General features: G+C 46.0%; 1 protein-coding gene across 1 annotated transcript in view; it reads left to right on the forward strand.

Moving 5' to 3' along the window:
• The window catches only part of LOC100767439 (apolipoprotein L3), a 50,153-nt gene extending 29,839 nt beyond the window's left edge, over positions 1–20,314 (forward strand). The window contains exons 3-5 of the mRNA XM_035438804.1: positions 16,526–16,708; positions 17,197–17,301; positions 19,450–20,314. Of these exons, the coding sequence (XP_035294695.1) occupies positions 16,526–16,708; positions 17,197–17,301; positions 19,450–20,314 (1,153 nt within the window). The remainder of the gene's footprint in view (positions 1–16,525; positions 16,709–17,196; positions 17,302–19,449) is intronic.
• Positions 20,315–20,673: the final 359 nt, after the last annotated feature.

Consider the following 20,673-nt stretch of genomic DNA (forward strand, 5'->3'; position numbering starts at 1 on the left):
TAAAGATTAGAATAATATATAAAAATTAATAAGAATAAATAGAAGAATATGACACAACAAAAAAGAACATAATATTAAGATAGAGATAGAGAACACATCAGAGATAAGAAAAGACAATTTACAAGGTAACCAATGATTAGAAAGAAAGAGACAATAGATCACAATAGAGACCCAAGGATTAATGGAAGTATAAATAAAGAACCCCCTTTGTAATGTCTTTTGTTTTGTGGACAGATGAAAAGTTTTGAGATGTCTGGAAGGGACAGGGTTGGAGCTGAAGTCAGGGCTGCTTTTAAAGCTTCAAATGCCTTTTGTTTAGTGTCAGCCCAGGTCAGGGAGTCGCTGATCTCCCCACCTTGTGCCGAGGCCTTGCTATATCTGAAAACACTGGTGTCCAGAGGCAGCAATAGAAGCCATGCCTAGGAACTTTTGAACCTGCCTCTTAGTCTTTAGATGTAGGATCTGAAGGATGGCAGCAATCCTACTCTGAGACTGGCTCGCTTTGCCTCCCCTCAGCTGGTAGCCATGATGGATAGCTGATAACGAACAAGAATGGAACCCGGGATAGGTTATTAAATGGTAATTTATTGGGAAATATATACTCACACGAAGAATCAGTAACCAGATTTGGCACTCCGAGAAGTCCAGTCTCAGATGCCTCCCAAAGCTGGCTGAACCCCAAGAGAATGTGCCTGGCTCCTCCTTGCCCTTTATCCTACCCTTTATGTACCTGTGACCACACCCAGCTGGGCATTGGCATCGATACAGGTATGGGGTCTCTCCCTACAACTCCCCTTTTAGTCTAAAAAGGGTTTAAACTTGATACAAAACTAAATTGTGTACAAAATGTCTTAACATATGTAAGAGCATAAATCATCTTAAGTAGAGAAAAGACTTTACACAGTAAAGTAAGTTACATCATACAAGGATCTATAAGAGTGTAAATTGTCTATAGTTAATAATCATAAAGGAGAATCACAAGAAGATATAATAATCTACCTATATCTCATCCTAACTCTATCTATTCCATCTAAACTCTAAAGTCATCTGAAAGAGATGTCCAAGCCTGAACATCTCTTTCCAAACCCAACCCTAAACAATAGGAAACTAGCCCTAACTAGGTGTACATTATCCTTAGTGTCAACAGTGGGGAAAGGGGGCGTATTATTCTCTGAGTTATTTCCTGCTGAAATGGGACGACGATAGCCTTGTGAGGTCCTGTAGGAAGAAAATGTTAAGAGTAGTGAAAGTCTTGAGTGGACTATATGCAACACTTGTATCCAGTCTGTGTTTGGCGGGAGATGCTTGATTGAAATTAGATTTGACGATCACACCTTGTCCCTATGCCTAATATGCTTGGGACAGGGTTCAGCCTTTTGTTACTATATACTTTAAAGATGTGTTGACCTCAGAATGGAAACCAGGATATGGGGTACGTTGGAGAGGGTGTTTTGCTTTTGTTTCCACAGGAAAAGAAAAGCTATGGATACCACTGGAATCAATAAAGCATCGATTGGATCTAACAGGGAGAGGTGGGTGTTACGGTGGAAGCTTCACCCCAGCCCCTGACATCCATCTACCCAGAGTCTGGAATGTTATGGTGGAAGTTCCACCCAAGCCTCCTCCTCCATCTCCCTCCAAACCCTGCAGCATCTTGGAAAGCCTGCCAAATGGTGACCCCTCCCCCAGAGATGCTCAAGAACACTGCCATAAGGGTATTTAAACGGTCCCCCGGAGAACAGACTCATGGTTTTTCTGGTTTCCCTTTCCCATCTCCTCTCTGAGGGGCTGGAAGGCCATCCAGGGGTGCTGTATCCATTCAATGTGGGGTTTTCTAATTCGGTTTGATTTGGTCTGATATGGATTGCTGCATCAGCAGTGAGGCTTATAGGTTGTAGAGACTTTTCATCTGGTTCTTGGTTGAAGTCCTTATCTAGATTGAAGTCCTTGTTTTGATTGAAGTTCTTATCTGAAGCTCTGGCCATAATGTAATTAGAACCTGCACCATCTCAGCTAGCTGCTCTGGAGTTGTCTAGAGCGATGTAGTCCTAGCCGAGTTTAGAGTGGTGATTGTCAGTTAAAATGCATCAAGTTGGATCCAGTGGAATCGATTAGGTGGGGCCCCATTTTCTTCTCAGAAGTTTAAAGATTGCTGTTAGGAAGTTCTTTATTCCATGTGGGGAACTTAAACATTAATGTCAGTGGAGAAATTTAACATTTATACGTATGCACACCGGGAAGGGCAAAAATAGGGAAGATAATAATTATGAGGGAATTTAGACTTTCAGAGAAGGAACCGAGAATAGACAAATGAAAGTCCCTATTTTTTTTTTCTGTTTTAAATCAATTGGCTTCTTGATATGATACAGAAACTATGAATTTTATTTTAACAACATGCTTGGATTTAGAGGAGGAAAGCCAAATCCAACTCTAAAGCCAACATTGCTTTAATTGAACAGGGACTAGGAAGTAAAGAGAAATAGATTTCATATAGAGACAGTTCTAGAGTTTACCATATGACAAATGTCTTTTGTTTGAAGGTTCTTTTTGGTTAGCTTCCTCTCTTTTTCAGGTATCTACCCATGCAGTGTCTTTTTGCTTTCTGGAGATGAGTATTCCTGTGAAGATAAGAACAAAACACTTCCCTTTCCTTTGTGAGATTTCTATACAGTTCGTGAGATAGACCTTGGTGGATGACCTGTCATTTCTCCTCATGGAGAGGTTTTTCCTTTATGACCTGAATCTTGATCAACTTTGATAGTATCCAAAGCTTTTCTTCTCTTTTGGAAACAAAGGCGAAACCCCTTCCCCAATGTAACACATGTCCTGGTTTCCATACTGAGGTCAATACATCTTTGAAGTATACAATCAGTTCCCTTTATCCTACCCTTTACATACCTGTGACCATGCCAAGCCAGGTGAGGTCATCGATACAGGTATGGGGTCTCTCCCTACAGGTAGCCTCTACTGTACAGAGTTCGGCTTTCCTAGCTAACATTCTGTAGCCCAAGGCCTGTCACTCTTGCAGCAGTCCCTCAGTGGCCCTTTTATAATTTATTTTAGCTTTAGAGGTTAGGAGGAGGTATGGTTAGACTATACACTGTAAGAGTGTGGTCTCAGGAAACCTCTGATGGAAGAACAGAGATCAGAATTTGGTGTCCATCAAGCAAGGTTGGAGAATTTTCAAATCTTTGGGGCAACCTGGCCCAGGCAAGTTGTCTGCTGTAACCTCTCTCTGGGTGTGCCCATGTAAAAGCAAAAATGGGTTGACTCACCTTTGCCCATGGAGGCTGAAGAATGCATCCTTGAAGTCCAAGAGTGTATACACCTGTTTCTCTGGAAGAATAAGGTTCATGAGAACCAGAGGTCCTGGGTTTCTTCACAGGCAGGAGAGGTGTAATCCAGGGTGACCGGCAGGGCCCCAGGATGCCTGTCTCTCTAAGCCTGCCAGTGTGGACCACAACTTCCCTTTTTGTTTCCAGAGTCATTGGGTATTGTTTAATCTTATGAGAGTAGCTGAACTGATTAGTTGAACAATTATAGGAACTGGGTATTGGACCAGTCCTGGGGGTTGGTTTCTGCCCATATCCCCAGGAATTGCAATTCCAAGAGATAGTCCAAACTTATCCTTTGATTGGGGGCAGGACGTTCAGCTAGGGGACATTCTTCTGACAGAATCTGTAAGTCCAACTGTGTCTCATCATCAGAGAAGGTGATGGTGGCTTTCAGTTTATGCCAAAAGTCTCATCTCTCAATTGGTTCTCTGTTGTTTAATGCTTTTAGCTATCTCCAGCAACTGGGGCCTATTTATACCTTTACATTTTTAACCTTTATATAAACTAATATATGATATTATATTAACTAATATCTGGGACTGACTCAGTGACAGCTGCCATTACTCCTTCTAAAAGGGAGCTAGCAAAAATTATTTAAAAGTCCCCTTGTTCAGTATTGGACAGAAGGGAAAATCCGTTCTGTACAGGCAGAATTGTCCTGCACTAGTCCCCAGCCTTCAAGGTCTGGGGGGGGGTTCTACTTTTTTCAGAGAGTGATAGGTTTTGAGTTTTGCAATTACACAGGTTGTTTGTTGGAAAAGACACATGAATCATGAAAGAGGAAGGAGTGGAATTTTCTCTTTTGCTCAGAGGAACTTTTCCCATTCCCAGCGAACAGCTTAGAGAAGGGGGGGTAGAGGAAGTGTGTGGCTTTGGAAACTATTTCTCCTCCTTGTGTGCATTCTGCTTAGATGTCAGTCCCCCCCACCCCTCCGTTAGAGCCCTGCCCCTCCCCACCTCTAAACAGGGTCTGAGACTGACTCTGACCATGAGTGGGAGTCAACCAACAAAACAAGAAAGCGTTCTTGGAGTGGGACAGACAGAGGCTTTTTGTTTCTCTGGGTGACCTAGCAGAACCAAAAGGATTCAGGTCACTGACAAGAAGACACAGGTCATTAGCAGGGAAAGGTGTGTGTCTCACACCAGAGAAAACCACTGGTCAGGTCAATAAAGGGAAACTTTTCTGACAGAAACACATATAGAGACACACAATAAAGACAACCAAGGGTGGCCGCCACACATTCATACAAGTGAGCAGACCAGGGGAGTCTGGTGATGTCTCACACTGATCCTGGACACCAATCAGTGGCCATGTCTGACCTCTCTCTGTGTCCTAACCAGAAGGTATCTTAACAAGACATACCTCCAGAGGTGACAAGGCTTCTCTATGGCTTTGGAGGCTGTCCTGGAACTAGCTCTAGTAGAACAGGCTGGTCTCAAACTCACAGAGATCTGCCTGTCTCTGCTTCCCAAGTGCTGGGATTAAAGGCGTGCGCCACCAATGCCCGGCATCCAGGTGACATTCTAAAGTGTCTCCTTTTCTGGTGGTGGTGTCAGACACCCCCCAAGCATTAGGCAGGGATTTATCAAAGGGAGTCCTGGGGACCTGGAACATCAGGTTTCCTGTTCCCTTGGAGCTCCTTGACCATTGCACTCATTCCCACTCTGAGGGGATCTGAGACCGCTGGTGTCTCTAGGGATATCTGTATATCTGTGGGACCTTCAGAAATGTTGTGGGGTATCCATGAGAGAAGACTGCTCAGACATGGGTTTAAGCCAATAGTAAGTCTTTGTTAGCCTGCCACCAACTACAACAGTGTTCAGAATCCCAGTGTGGGATGAGCTTTTAAGCACAAAATCCCATCCTGGGTTGATATATTTCAGTTAACAAGAACAGTTAGTCAGGAGCAGAATTACAGAAGTGAAAGAGCAATTCTGGGAAAACCATTGATTTTGATGGTTTAGGACTTCATTTTCCATTTGTCAGGTGATGCTGACTATGTGCTGGGTTTTATGGCCTCAATGGTGGCTCCATCATAGAGTCAGTTGTGCTATGGTTTGGAGGCCTCCTAAGGTTTGGGGCCTGCTACACTGAGAGGATGTGATACTCAGTGATTCAGAGCAGGAGCTCCTGGAAGGAGAACACAGGAAAGCAGATGTCCAGATGCCATGCACACCATGCTGGGCAGCACCAAGGTCAGCACCAACAGGACCCAGGAGGTGGGGGTGGAGCTGAGGCTGCAGGTGGGGCAATGAACAGAGTCCAGGAGGGACAGGGAGGGATCTGTGGAGGGTCCCCTAGTTGGTGGTGGCAGGTCTTTTCCCTCCAGACCACAGAGACCCCAGCTGAAATGGGCTAAGGCAAGAAGAACCTAGAAAAGCAGGCCTAAGGTCACTCCTTTGAGTGAGTGGGTCAGCAGGGAGCATGGGATGAGGGTTCCATCCAACAAGCAGCAAGTTCCCTGTGTTGTGTAAGTTCCTTGGAAGTGTGGCTTTCTCTTTCACTTTCTGGTGTGGGTATATCAGCAGGAGACCACATTCAGTTATCACTTGGATGCACAGCTGGTCACGGTGTCCACACAGCTGAAGACTGTCCCATTCCATCAGAACTCAGCCTGTTGGAGGTTCCTGGTAAGTTGGGGAATATCTGAGCTCTCACACTGCATAACTCCAAAGTCCCGCTGAAAGAGGATTGTGGACCCATTTTCTTGATAAGTTCAGCAAGGTCAGCATCTGCCTCGGGTCTCAGACATAGCAGCAATGAAGCTGACCTTGCAGCAGGTTGGGGTCAGGCTGCTCCCCTCTTTCCATCTACCCTAAGCACAAGACAGGGTGAGGGGCTCCTCAGATGAGACCATACAACCTATGGGGCTCAGCCTGTGTGCCAGGATGCCTGAGAGTTGATCAAGAGACCTCAGAGGGATGTCTGTTGTCAGTGGTCCTCCTTTTAGGAAATGGAGGAAGTAATAAGATGGGGGACAAGGGACCAAGACTCTCTTGGGGCCTGGACACCCAAAGGTGGCTCTGAGTGATATGACTTAAGCAGAATGGAGACAAGGGCTGTTTTTTGAGACAGGAGGACCCAGAGTTTTTTCACCCAACCTGTCTCTGAACCCTTACTCTGGGTCGGTCCTTGTGAGGAACCAGATGCTTCAGAAGAGAGTGACTTGACAGGATTCTGGGACAGGGGATGAACAGGTGGCTGGCAGCCATCTACCTTCTGGGTTTCACATGTCCTCTGTTCACCTGTTAGGGGATGAGTAGAGTGGACAGGGCTCTGGTGTATCCAAGTGGGGGTTGGAACACAAACACCCATAAGCCTGTATTATGTAGCCAGACATAGCTCCTGGAAATCAAGTGTCCCCTGTGTCCCCACCTCTGCAGCATGCTTTCGGGCTCTCAGAGTGCTCTTTGGTGTCACTGAACTCAGTTCTGTTTGACCACCACAGCCTGACAGGAAAGTCCATTCCTTCTCTCCTTTGCATTAACACTTGAGTGCTACCAGCTGCCTCTGTGAGCCCACACATGGTTTCCTGGAACGTTTGCTGTCATTCTGCCCGCTGGATACCTGGGGCTAGAAGTGGTCCCGCCTGGTATTTGTTCAGAGTGTTTGATGTCCCAGGTCGTCTGGATAGTTCATTATTAGAGGGCAGTCAGTTGGCAGTGGGTGTTTGGAATCATTTGGGCAGAGGAAAAGTGGGAGTGTGAGAAAAGAGATTTGTGGGGAACAGGTGACCTTGAGGAAACAGGGAACAGAGGGTGAGGAGGAAAACACAAAGCAGGGTTAGGAGACTGTCCTGTGTTGGAGGAAGGTCATGAGTGTTATGTAGTAGAGTAGCCTGGAAGGAAGTGAGCAGAGTGGAAAGGGATGGGAGGGCAGCATGACAGGCAGTTACCTCCGTGCAATGATCGTCTTTACAGACGGGTCATTCCAGGTGCCATCTGACAGGAAGGGTCTGCCACCCATATAAAAGGTATACACAGAAAAGTAGCTAGAGGACGCTCTTGTGTGGGGGAGGACATTTTGAGATTTTGCACAGGAGCATAGAGTGTGGCGTAAAAGGCATACATCAACACCACCTGGCCCATTGGGTTTGTTTTTGTTGTGTTGTTGTTTTTTTTGTTGTTGTTTTTTGACTGTTAATCTGGGAGCATTGTAGGGTGAGGAGGTGAGACTGAGAAACAGTTTGGATAAAAGGAATTGAGTGATAGATTTGAGGCCTCAGAGCTGGTTAAGGGTAAGGAGAATTGGGGGTTGGAGATGTAAGCAGAGGGTCTTTGAGTATGATGTGCTTCAGGAGAAGGGGCGGTGTTACCCCAGACAAGGGGTTGACTGAAGAAGTGGGCAAGGGACAGGACAGGTTTGGGATTTAGAGAGTGGGGGGAATAAATGAGGCTGAGGAAAGGAAGAGGGGGGTGCAGGAGTGTCCTGGGAGCTGTTGTAAGGGGAGAAGACGAAATGTATGTCGACTTTGGAGAGGACATCCCTTGCTAGTGAGAGAGTAGGGCATGAGGGAATGAGGAGAAGGATGGAAAAGGGAAACTTTGAAAGGAGGAAGTTAAGGGAGGAGTCTGGGGTGGGGGATGGGGTCAAGAATTTCATATTAAAGTAGGGCCTGTGTGAGGCACCAGAGGAAGTGACAGGGAAGTTCAGACTTGTCTGAATTATTTCTTGGATTTATGTACCTGAGATTGCTTTCTCAGCCATGCAGAAGCTCTCAATCTTTCCTTGTGTGAAGCCTGTCAGCAAGGTAAACCGGACTGACAGGCAGTTGGGTGCTTGTTGTTGTTGACTCTCCAGTTAGTCATCAATGTCATAAGAGATCTGAGAAGCATAACTTCCAGTAGGAGGTATAATTTAAATGGTTTTTGCATTGTTATAATGGCAGAGACTTACTTAGACAGTTGTTCGAAGCTTGCGTGGTTCTTGGGGTACAGAAGCATTTGGTCTATGGCTGTCAGACATAAGCATATTTAATCTTCAGTTGTCACACAGAGCAGCTGGCCTTCAGAGATCAGACCCACATCTGAAGAATTTTGCCTGTAGAGGAAAAACTCAGGGAAATTAACCTTATTTTACAGTTTTTTGTATACTCAGTTTATGTTGCATGCAGTATCAGGACTGGAAAGGGTTAAGTTGGGAAAACAGTAATGGCCTTGGTGGCAACCCACCTTAACAGATCATGCCTTACATATGTTCCTAAGAGATTTGGGGGAGGAGGGAGGAGAGCAGTCAGCCTAATATCATTGGCCTAGAGCACAGAGCTTAGAGTTTACACCACGGGTCCTTTCTCTCACCATCTATGATGAGCTAGGTTCTCCCTCACAGGGAGGAGATCCACAGCCTGGGTGAACTGAATCTGCTCCTCCACCTGGGACAGTGGCTAAATTGATGCAGGGACAAAGAAGCCCATGAACTGACATCAAGGCCCAAGCCTGGGCTTAGGGTTGGGAGGCAGCTGCTCATTGCCATTGTCAACACAAAAATAAAACACTCAAAGGGGTAAGACACAGTTCATTCTAGAGTCAAATGTGAGGACCATGGCCCAGGAACAGAGAGTTCAGTTACACAAAAGTCCATCTTCCAACATGGAAGCCATTTCATGAAGTTTTTAGGATAACAGATGAAAGAGAGCAATAACTGAACACATTTCCAAGACATTTGTGGAAACATCAGAGATGGTTACCAGCCTTGGATGCCGTCTGTTGACGTTTTCAGCTTGTGAGTTGGTGGAAGCTAGTGGTCTTCTAAGTTAATACATCCCTAATGGTTTTTATCTCTTAGTCATGAGGTGTTAAGGCCAACACAAAGGTGGCAAAGAATGGATATATGGAGACTAAGACCATCAGAGACAAGCTGTCATTAGACTCTTGATTTGCAACATTCCACCCTCTCCACAGCTCTTCAAATTCTCATTAGCTATTTGGGCTCCTAGAAACCTCAGGTGGGATTCCTTCTAGAAACTTTCATTTACACCATCCACATTCATTTCTGACCTTGGAGCCACATTCTGTGCCCCAAGAAGCCAGGTGAGGTGATAGGGAAAGAGGCCTGTACACAGAGGAGGTATGGGGCCCAGCAGAGCTGTGGAATGACACATAGAGGCTGAGATCACAAAGATTCACCCTGCACTGTGAGATGAGAATGGTCTATGGTTGATTCAATGGTAGGTATGTGAAGGGGGAAAGACGGGGATGGCACCCAGTGAGTGGATTGTCTGGGTGTCCACTGGATCATCAGCTGCTCAGCAGGTGTGACCTCACCTGCTCTTCTCAGACTGGGCACAATGGCCCTTCTCATGCCTCTGGCTGTGACTCAGATGCATAGCTGGGGACTGGACACACTGCTAAGGACAGCTGTGTCATATCTAACTCAGCCAGGAGAAGATTCTTCCATTAGTAGGGAGGTATCTGTCTATGCCCACAGTCACTCTTGAAGGCACAATTGTCCCATTCTGTAAATGTGATTTAGGCAGTGGCTGGGTCACAGGTTCATCACCCTTGGCTGAACTTGCATCTAGGTTGGAATCTGGCTGCTTTTTTCCTCTCCCTCAGAAGTCAGCACAAGGGACTGTAGGACACCCCTCATACGGGATCACCAAGGGGTTTGTCTTAGTTCCAGACCTCCTGATATATGACTAGGGCACCTCAGAGGGAAGGTGGCTTTCAAGGTGCCCTCTGGGAAATGGAGGAATTGAAGGATCTGGGTGGAGAAAGCAGAGAGCCCAGAGTCCATCCATCCTTGTGTGAGGACCAGCCTGGAGTTAGCCCTAGGGTATTGCCACATGAAGAGATGGTAGTAGAGGTGAACTTGAGAGGCAAAGGAACACAGAGATTGCACCTAGAGATTGCACCATGACTCTCTCAGAGTGTGGGTGCCACGACCCATGGTGGAAACTTGGCCCAAAAAAAAGAGTGTCCTGTTCCAGATACTAGAAGGAACCATGTCAGTGGATATCAGCCTGTGTCCCCTGGCCTTGTCCATTCTCTCTTCAGTGTGTGAATGTAGTCAGGAGCAGAGGGTGTTCTGTGTGCTGGGTGGGATAGAATGCCAGCCTGGGACCCCAGGAACAAGGTGCACAACCCGGTAAACAGTGCCATTGTTTATTTGAGAAATCCAAGGGCAGAATCCAGAGAGGGGTAACCTATGTGTCCACATGAGCAAAGAATATTTGAGATATTTTAGAGTTATCAAAATCTCATTTTCCCCTCAAAGTCAGAATCAGCTGTGTGACATTGTGTACAGCATTATCCCTCTCAGAATGTTGCTTTTTCACCTGATAAACAGAGTTAGGGTTCACTGCTCTGCTCATCCCTAGCAGGACACCGCTCTCCTTGGTATTCAGATGCCTGGCACACACAAGACACAGAGCCCATGGGAAAGTGGGTACCAGGAAGACTGAGCTTGTTTCTGATCCTAGAGATATTCAGAGGGAAGAGACCAGGCCCCACATTCTGGAATCCAGAACCATTAAGGACTTGGCATATAGATGGTGAAAACAATTTAAACTTTTTTCATAAAGCAACATCCCACCACAGTGCACATAAACACAAGCACACACATACTTCCCTGTCAGATGTAGCTTCATGAAGCTGGGTTACAAAGTTTGTCCCAAGAGTTTCCAAAAGTGTTTATTTCCTAACAATTTCTGTGTCTGGGTGGCAAAGCTCTTCTGGAATTAGTGGGCTCTGTTTGAGTGGTTTAATCGATAGTCTTGGTTGTCAAGTTGACTACATCTAAAATTAAATTAAAACCCAAATGCAAGGCATAACTGAGAGAGGATTTGACTTAAATTGTGGTGGAAAGACCCACTTCTATTCCTGATCTTTGATATGGGAAGACATGCCTTTAATACAGATCTATTGAAGATGGAAGCTTTCTTAATCAAGAGTTTTCTTGACCATGGTAAGTCCTCACAGCAAAAGAATAGGGACTAAGACAGTCAGTATAAGAAATTACAGCCAGGTGGTGGTGATTTTATTTTATTTTATTTTTTCCAAGACAGGGTTTTTCTGTGTAGTTTTGGAGGCATTCCTGACACTCGCTCTGGAACCAGGCTGGCCTTGAACTCACAGAGGTCCGCCTGCCTCTGCTTCCCGAGTGCTGGGATTCAATGCCTGCGCCACCAATGTCCGGCCAGTGATGATTTTGCACACCTTTAATCCCAGCACTCTTGAAGCAGAGACAGGAAGATCTCTGTATCAGAGAACAGCCTGGACTTTAGACTGAGATCCAGGTCTTTCAGGGTTACACGGAGAATACCTATGTCAAAAAACAAAGACAGACAGAAAGAAAGGGAGGAAGGGAGGGAGGGAGAGAAGAAGGGAGGTAGAAAGAAAGAAAGAACCAAAAAAAGAGAAGAGAAATTACCATTAATACAAACACAGTTCCCATACCCAGGTGGGTACCAGAAAATTCCTCTCCATCTCTCATTCTGTGTGCAGGGTCTGTTGTTTCTCCACAGTTGTGTACTCACCTGACACCTTCTCCATTGTCTCAACAGGACAGTTGCTCTCTGCTTTGTCTGGAAAGAAGGTAGCGGGGTTGGAGCCACAAGACAGACTTCTTTAAAAAGCAGTCACAGAGCCTGGGAAAGGAGGCATGCTTTGGGTTAAGTTCTTTCTGTCCTTGGCAGCCATGTTGAATGACCTGTGGGTCACCAAATCCCCTGGTCACAGCAGCTGTCCCCATTCTGTCCCACAGGTTGTTTTTCCTCCAGCAGCCTGGACACCAGCTGAGCTGTAAGAAAACCTGCCAGGATCCCCTGAGTGACCCCAAGACCAGCAGCTGTCATGGCCTCCACAGGTAATCAGTCTTGTTCTCCCCTGAAGCACATGGCCTAGTATTGCCAGAGGCTCCCTGCTGAGTGCCTGCAGAGGAGTCAAAGATACAAGAAGAGAACCCCAAGGGGGAACATAGAGAGTCCTCTAGGCCTGGGTCAGAGAGGACCTCCGTCCTGGTCTTGTAATAGGGTGAATTCTCAGGAGGCTCCTCAATACCCAGCCTGAAAAATGGAAGCCAGGAGGGAAGAGAGGCAAGGAGGGAGAGAGGAGGAGAGGGAGGGAGCATGTGACAGGAAGCATCCAGGTTGGAGGCAGCTCTAGCCCCTTCATGGAGTCTTGCTCTCAGCTGACCCTGCTGTGCTGTCCCTGAGGAGGGAGCCCACCCTGCTCCAGCTCAGGAACCCACCTGTTCTAACTGCCTCAGCAGGAAGCTACTGCACCCCAGTGAGACTGTCCACAGTGCATTTATGTGACCTGACCACTCTTACCTCAGATTACCTATCCCATGAGAGCCATGCGCCCCCATGCATACAGGTACCATGGAGCCTGCTGCAGCCTCTCCCTGCACTGCTTTAATTCCAACCTCCTAATCTCCATCCCAAAGCTGTTTAAGGCACCTGCCCTGCATTGCCAGGACCAAAGCTTGTTTACCAGGTGGGCCTACCTCAAGCCAGGCCTGATTTTTCTTTTGAAATATATAAAACAGCTGAAGTTGAAACAGAAACCCAGAAAAAAACAAGCAACAAACAAAAACCTTCACTCAGAATCACTCTGTACCCAGAAACCTGAAAGTTCTTAACCCAGGAACAGACCTACTTCACCTCCTGGTCCACACCAGTGTCCTCAGCTCTGTGTTCCCTGGCTTCTTCCCCCACCTCTGATGCTTAGACAGTCAAGTCATTTGCTCAAGGTTGACCAACCCACACAGCATGGCAGTCATGTTCAAGAATGAGAGAGAAAAAAAAAAAACTACAGAGATGCCTACACGGTCAGGACAGCCGTCATTAAGGAAATAAGAAACAAACAGTTGGGGAGAGGGACATGTGTTCCTCAAAGAAATGTAAGTTAGTCTGGCCACCATTGAAATCAGAATGGATAGTTTTGAAAATATGAAAATATAACTTCTGTAAGGCCCAGTTACACTGCTCCAGACCATATACCCAAAGGAACCCCTATCAGCGTGTCAGGGAGGTGCTGGTACATTCATGGTTAGCACAGTGTGATTGACAATAACTAAGATATGGAACGAGCAACCGAGCACATCAATGGATGGGGGCATAAAGACCATGTGGTGTACGTAACAATGGAATCCTATTCCACCATAAAGATGAATGAAGCATGTCATCTGCAGGAACTTGGTTGGAACTCTGGGTCATCATGTTAAGCAAAATAAGTCAGACTTAGAAGACAAATATTGAGTGTTTTCTTTCAAATGTGGAACCTAGATTACACACATGCACACGCACATGCACACACGCGCACACACGCACACAGTTAGAGGGGACTGTTAGCCAAAGGCAGATTAGTAACAGGTGAAGGTAACAGTAAATGCTGCCAATATACATGATAAACTTGAATGAAAATGGCATTTCAAAGCTCAGCACTTTGGACAATAGAGTTAATAAGAAAGGAAAAGCATTCAATAGAATAAGGAAGGGAGGAAAGTTTAGAGGCAGGGAGCTCAGAGCATGCAGCAGACCATGACAAGGGACAGAAGGCACATGGATTCCTCAGGGTAAATATTCCCTCTTCACAAAAGGGGCAGCCTGAAAAACCTTGACAGGTGCTGGGGTGCCAGCCCCCTGACACATGAGGAAACCACAGGATCAGCGTGGGAGGGTCCCACCAATCAGTTATCTCTGTATGTTCTCCATCTTAGCATGCCCATCACAGCAGGAACCGTCTTCACTGACACTTGATCTTAGTTGTGTGTCATTTGAAATGTCATTTTCAAATAAATGTAAGAGGCATGCCCACCAGGTATGTTACAAATGACTCCTCCTCACTCCCTTCTCTTTAAGCCCATAGGCTCCACATACCTGAGAACTACACCTTGTGGGCCACTCACTTTGGCAGGAACCTGACCCTAGGTGACCTGAGATATTTTGCAGCCATTACACTGTTGGTCTCATTGAATGGAAAGTTCATGTGTTCTGCTGCCAGTGGTGAATGAATGTCTTTACCCTGTGTGCCTCTTCCTACCTTCTTCCTTTTCCATTTCTCTCTAACACTCTCTCTTCCTCACCCCTCTCTTCTCTGTCTCTCAAACAAAGTCTTGCTATGTCGCCCAAGCTGACCTCAAACTGACAATCCTTCTGCCTCATCCTGGATGTGCCGGGATTATGGGTCTGCACCATCACTTAGGGTTCCATTTCTCACAGATTACAAGTGCTAATTAACTGAATATTTAAGAGTAGCTAGTTAACTACAGGTAGTAGTGATGGTTAGAACTGAATATTTTCATTGTATTTTTCCTGCATGTATGTCTGAGTGAGGGTGCTGGAACCCCCATTGCTGGAGTTACAGATAGGTGAGAGTTGGCCTCAGGGTGATGGGAATTGAACCTGGGCCCTCTGTAAGAACAGCCAGTGTCCTTAGCTGCTGAGCCATCTCTCCAGCCCAATTTTGAACATTCTTAAATGAATGATAAATATTTGAACTGATAACATACTAATTTACCATGAAATATCATACTGTTGCATACATACATACATACATACATACATACATACATATAAATACAAAGGACAATTAAAATGACAATTCAGAAATCATTTAACAGTTTTGTAAAAGATCTAAATTCTGAATGAGCTAAGTGTTTGCATGCATGTGGTTGTACATATGTTCATGCATAGCATAATCCAGGAATACTCTTCCTCTGTTCTTTCCTCTGGTATTGTCAATTCCATTTCTTTTTTAGATCTGGTTTTGGATTTGGTTTTCCAGGACAGGGTCTCACTGTGTATCTCTAGCTGTTCTGGAACTCTCTGTGTAGACCAGCCTGGGATGGAGCTCACAGCGATTCTCCTGGATCAGTCTCCGGGTGCTGGGATGGAAGGCAGGCACCTAAAGTGGGCTGCCTACAGCTTCCCCTACAGGCACCACTGTGCCCGGCTGCGTTTCCATTGGCTCCGTCTTCCATTCATTCATTTACTCATTGTCTGTCAGTTTTTCAGACTGATGTTTCTCACTTTCTCATGGTTGTAACCAATGACGACAGAGTATTTGCCAGTAATGTAGCATATTTTCATCCATCCTGGAAGGGAGGCAGGGGTGGCAGCTCACAAAAAGCAGTAACAGGAAAGGGCCAAGGCAAGATATCCATCAGCCCCAAAGACACATCCCAGAAGCCCTTCTGACTCCAGCCAGGCCCCACTTCCCATGGTGCCTCACCTCAGCCTTTGAACCACTCATTGGCTCAGATCACTTAGGATCTACTTCTATATGGAAGCTCCCTCACAAACCACCCAAATAAGGGCCACTGATCTCCAAGATGTTTACTAGTCCAGTGGATTGAAACTCAGAATAATTAACTCACCATTCCAGTTTCAAAAGTCACCTTTGGGACTGGAGAGTGATTCAGAAGTTAAGGGCACTTGCTGCCCTTGCAGAAGACATGGGTTCAGTTCCCAACACCCACATCAGGGTCTCAGCAGTCTGTAACTGCAACTCCAGGGGATCCAAGGCCCTCCTTGGGCACCAGACACTCACATGGTGCACAGACAAACATACAAGCAGGCAAATATTCCTATGCATTACATAAAAATCAAGGATAAAAGTCACATTCAAGGACTGTGCCAAGGGCACACAGTAAAAAGAAACCATCATTGGACTCTCCCTCTTCCTGGGGAAGAGAGACTAACTTCCAACTTGTTCTGAGCTGAAAACTATACTTGTCTCTGCAAAAACACAATGACACAGCTATGGTACATTGGTCTTCTCTGGATGCCATCACTAAGTTACATTGGGTAGGTGGCTTAAAAATAAAAGATCTCTCCTCTCTGTGCTGGAATACAACATCCACATTCAAAGTGAGGCAGTTTGGCACTGGGGAGCCTTCTCTTCCTGGTTGGCAGAGGGAGCTTGTACTCTGTGCTGGTCCATGGCCTCTCTTATGTATCTGGAGAGAAGAGAGACTCTACTTAGAGTAATGAAGAGGAGGGAAGATAGAGAAGGAGGGAAAGGGAGAGAGGGAGTTTCTCCTGGTTGCTATGACGACACTAATATCCATAGTATTGGTGTCCTCACTCAACCTCCCTTGGTTCCTTAGCAGCTCTGTTCCCAAATAGAGTCACCTGGGGTTAGAGCTTTTACAAATGAGTTAAGGGACACAACTCAACCCCTACCACTAATGATACCTCAAGGAACAGATGCTGAGAAAAACATTTAACCAGCTGTTCCTGAAGCCATTCAAGTTCTTATGCATGGTCACCTGACCCTATTCTTTTTCTTACCCATCTAGAGAGAAAACTCTTCCTTGAGTCTATGGTTGCGTACCTCCTGGACACAAGGAGCACAGAGGCTCTGAAGTTCCTGCTGACTGAAGAGGAAGCCTGGAAACAGCTTGTGGAAGAAACTGGTTTGTCCAGGTCACCTCCCTAGTGGATGCTAGCAATGCCACCAGAGCCCATGCTTTGTTGTCTTTTTCTGGACAGGAATATTCTGCCCAAGAAGAACAAGTAGTTGGGGTCCAGTGTGTCCCTTCTCAGGAAATATTACATTGATGCTGTTTAGTAGCAGGGAACAGTGTCTGATTGATGGGATGTAATAACCACAGGGGACAAGATTATTGCTTCCATGGCTGTTCCTCTGACCATGAGAACTTAGTTTATCACCTTCTGCTTTATTTGAAGAGCATTGCACTTCATTGTAAGAAAAATAAGAGGATACATATGGAGGGTTCAGCATATGACCTGCACACAGGCCAGCAGCACATAGTGGGTGTTCATTGAAAGTTGATTATTACAAAGGTTTTGTTTTTAAACTGTGTGTATGTGCCTGGGTGTATCCTTCTTGCACGTGAGTGAACTTATATTACAAGCTGTCTTCCTCACTCAGTCTGTCTCTCCTGTTACAGAGAAGAGGAAATTTCCTTGCATGAAGCTCTTAGTGATATTTTTGCAGATCCTGATGTAGAAGATGGAGACATGCTCCAAAATGACCTGCAGGAGAAGACAGAGAGGTACTCAGCCACAGACTCCATGAGCTTTTTCTCTTTGTTTGGGAAAAAAAGAACAGAGTTAGGGGACTGTGTATAAGAGCCTGAATGGTGCCAGACAGTGGTGTCACACAGCTTTAATCCCAGTACTGGAGGCAGTGGTAGGGAGATCTCTGAGATTTCCAGGATAGTCTAGTCTACAGAACAAGTCCCAGTACATCCAGGGCTACATAGACATATCCTGTCTCAAAAAAAAAAAACCACAAAAACAAAAAACAAAAGAAAAGAAAAAGAAAGAAAAGAACTTGAATGGCATCAGGGACAAGCTGTTTAAATGTGTTTATGAGCACCAGCCATGTGAGCCATTTTAATGGTGTCACTAGTGGGAGGGACTGAGTTGTGTCTCTAAACTAATTTTAAAAAACCTAACGAAGGTGGCTGTATTTGAACATAGAACTTTTAAGCAACCAAAGTATTGAAATTAAGCCAGGGCATGAGTGAGGTCCCTAATCCACAGGGTTATCCATGAAGGACAAAAGGGGACCTCATATCCCCTCATGGCCACTGTGAGGCACTAAGTGTGGGTGCAGAGAACCAAAGCCACTTTTTCTGCAAGAGAAGTGCATGATCTGAGTGAATTAAGCATCCCTAAGCTCCTTTAAAAGAAACAATCACCTTTATCGACCTGGAACTTGTAACTGGATTTTCTTTCTGCCACGTTCTGCAGATGCCTTTCCCCAAATAAATACACAGACACTACAGTAATTATAAAACTGGTGACAATGGCTAGGACTTCTAATTGGCTAGCTCTGTCTTAATTATTAACCCATAACTACTAATATACATATTTCCATGTGGCCTTATTTCAATGGAGAATGCCTGGTGCATTCTATCCTCCAGTTGTCTACATGGCATCCCTTCATGGTGTCTCTCTCTGCCTTCCTTTCCCAGAATTCTCCTCGTCTTCTAGACCTGCCTATCTTCCTACCTCTATTGGCCCAACAGTATTTTATCCTTTCTAGAGTTCACACCCTTGGTGTCTACTTCCTTTGGAGGTCAGAAATGACAGCAAAGTCCCACCACACATCACCTTTCTCAGACTGAGAAATCTCATTCAGGGAGGGCTAGGGAACTAGTTTGAGTTCTCAGTTTTGCCTGCTACTGAAACACTTGCAGAGGCACAGTGAGATTTCCTGGGGATGGGACCCACATGTAAATGAGGAATCTACTCAGGTTTCTATATCTTCTGCTCACAGCAGGAAGGAATTTAGTGCTGTTTTGAGTGGATGGGTCTTCCTGTGAGAGGCCACATCAGCTCAGTGTACACACACCTGCAGTGCAAAAAGACATGCAGCTTAAACAATGTCCCATGTAGGGTTTCTCTCTTAGTGATGTACAATTTGCAGACCTTCAAATCCCAAGTCCCCTAACTAACGTGGACATCTCTGAGGAGCTGGACACTGCAGGGCAGGAAGGTCAGGTCCCAGCAGATGAGGACAAGAGGAGGCTTTTCTTTGGGAACAGTGAACTCTTCTGAGAACAATAACCTTCCCTAAAATAAAGGGTTAGTTTTTCTCTAACCTCACTCCTCTGTGTTTCTTTTAGAGTTCTACAGAGAAGGATGTTGGTAATGATGACCTTGACCTTGAGGGGAAGGCATCTTTATTAAATGTCTAGCAACAAAGGGTGTGTTAAGGGTCTAGAGATGGCTCAGGGGTTAGGAGCACTGAAAGCTCTTCCAGATGACTGAGGTCCAGTTCCCAGCAGCCTCATGGTGACTCACAACTGTCTGTAATTCGGGGTCCAGAATCCAATTCCTTCTTCTGGCCTCCACTGGCACCAGGCTTGCACATGCTACACACACACATACTCACACACACATACACACACACACACACACACACACACACACACACACACACACTGCATGCAAAACACTCAAACACATTAAATTAACAAGTAAAAGGACACATTGTGGTCATTTTTAAATACATTGTGTCCTTAACAATTAAAGATGGAATGTTGGGTCAAACCTGCTCATCATGAAGGAAAGATCCTCTACAGCTGTAACACTCTCCTTCATTTCATCACAACAAATGCTCTGTGATTTCCACAGGACAGAGCTTACTTTACAAGCTGTGTTCCTCACTAAGTGGGTCTCTCCTGTTACAGGGATGAGGAAGAAGCCTTGAGTGAAGCTCTTGGTGACACCATAGTGAATAGTGATGTAGACGATGAATATGATCTCCAAAGAGAGCTTGAGGTGCAGAAGAGGTTTTTGGATGTTTATCCTCAGGTGAAACTGGAGCTTGAGCAGCACATCAGGAAGCTCCATGACCTTGCAGACAAGGTTGACAAGGTGCACAGGGACTGCACCATCACACAAGTGGTGGCCAGCTCCACCAGTGCTGTGTCTGAAGTCCTAAAAATCCTCGGTTTTGCTCTTGCACCTGTGACAGCAGGAGTCAGTCTGGGACTTTCAGCCACAGGCTTGGGTCTGGGAGCAGCAGCAGCTCTGACGAGTGTTTCCACAAGCATTGTGGAAACGGTAAGCACAGCGTCAGCGGAAGCTGAAGCCAGCCAGCTGGGGCCAACCAACCAAGACACAGCGAACACCATTAAAGAAGTTTTGGAGAAGAGCACCCCCGGGCTTGCTTCCGTATATGAGAAATCCTTCCAGGATCTGGAAGTCATCAAGAAGAACATTGATGCCATCAATCTGGCCAAAGCCACCCCTAGCCTAGCTAATAATGCCAAGCGTCTCATGACAACTGGGGCAGTGTCAGCCCAAAAAACAAGACAGGTGCAGAAATCCTTTGGAGGCACTGCTCTGGCGATGACCAGAAGAGCCCGGGTCATGGGTGCAGCCAACTCAGGCCTCTCCCTTGTGATGGATGTGGTCAGCCTTGTGGAAGCCTCAAAGCATTTGCATGAGGGTGCAAAGGCAGATTATGCTGCTGAGCTGAGGAAGCAGGCTCGGGACCTGGAGCAGAAGTTGCAGGAACTCATCCAGGTCCATGACAGCCTGACTCAGTAACCTCTTCTTAGTGCAGCTCAGGGGACTGGGGGTGGGGGATGTACTGGACAGAGCCATGCACACATGATAACTCCTGACTGTATCCCCTCAACAGCAATGCTATTATGGTGGCAGTGCCTGCTAGAGGGAGAGGCCACACTGAGAGAATTGAATCCGGAACAGGCTGTGACCCCCACCCTCACACACACACCTCACTATACTACACCTCTTAGATACAACAATCTACAACATCCCACATAAGGACCAAGGTCCCAGTGTGGGGAGCACATCCAAGTCATGACTATGCAACAGCATGGCTACTCCTCAGTCATGCCCCCACACTGCTCCTAGCTGAGGCTCACCCACTTTCCCACTGCTTT

Source organism: Cricetulus griseus, chromosome 2, assembly GCF_003668045.3.
Source record: "Cricetulus griseus strain 17A/GY chromosome 2, alternate assembly CriGri-PICRH-1.0, whole genome shotgun sequence".
Lineage (NCBI taxonomy): Eukaryota > Metazoa > Chordata > Mammalia > Rodentia > Cricetidae > Cricetulus > Cricetulus griseus.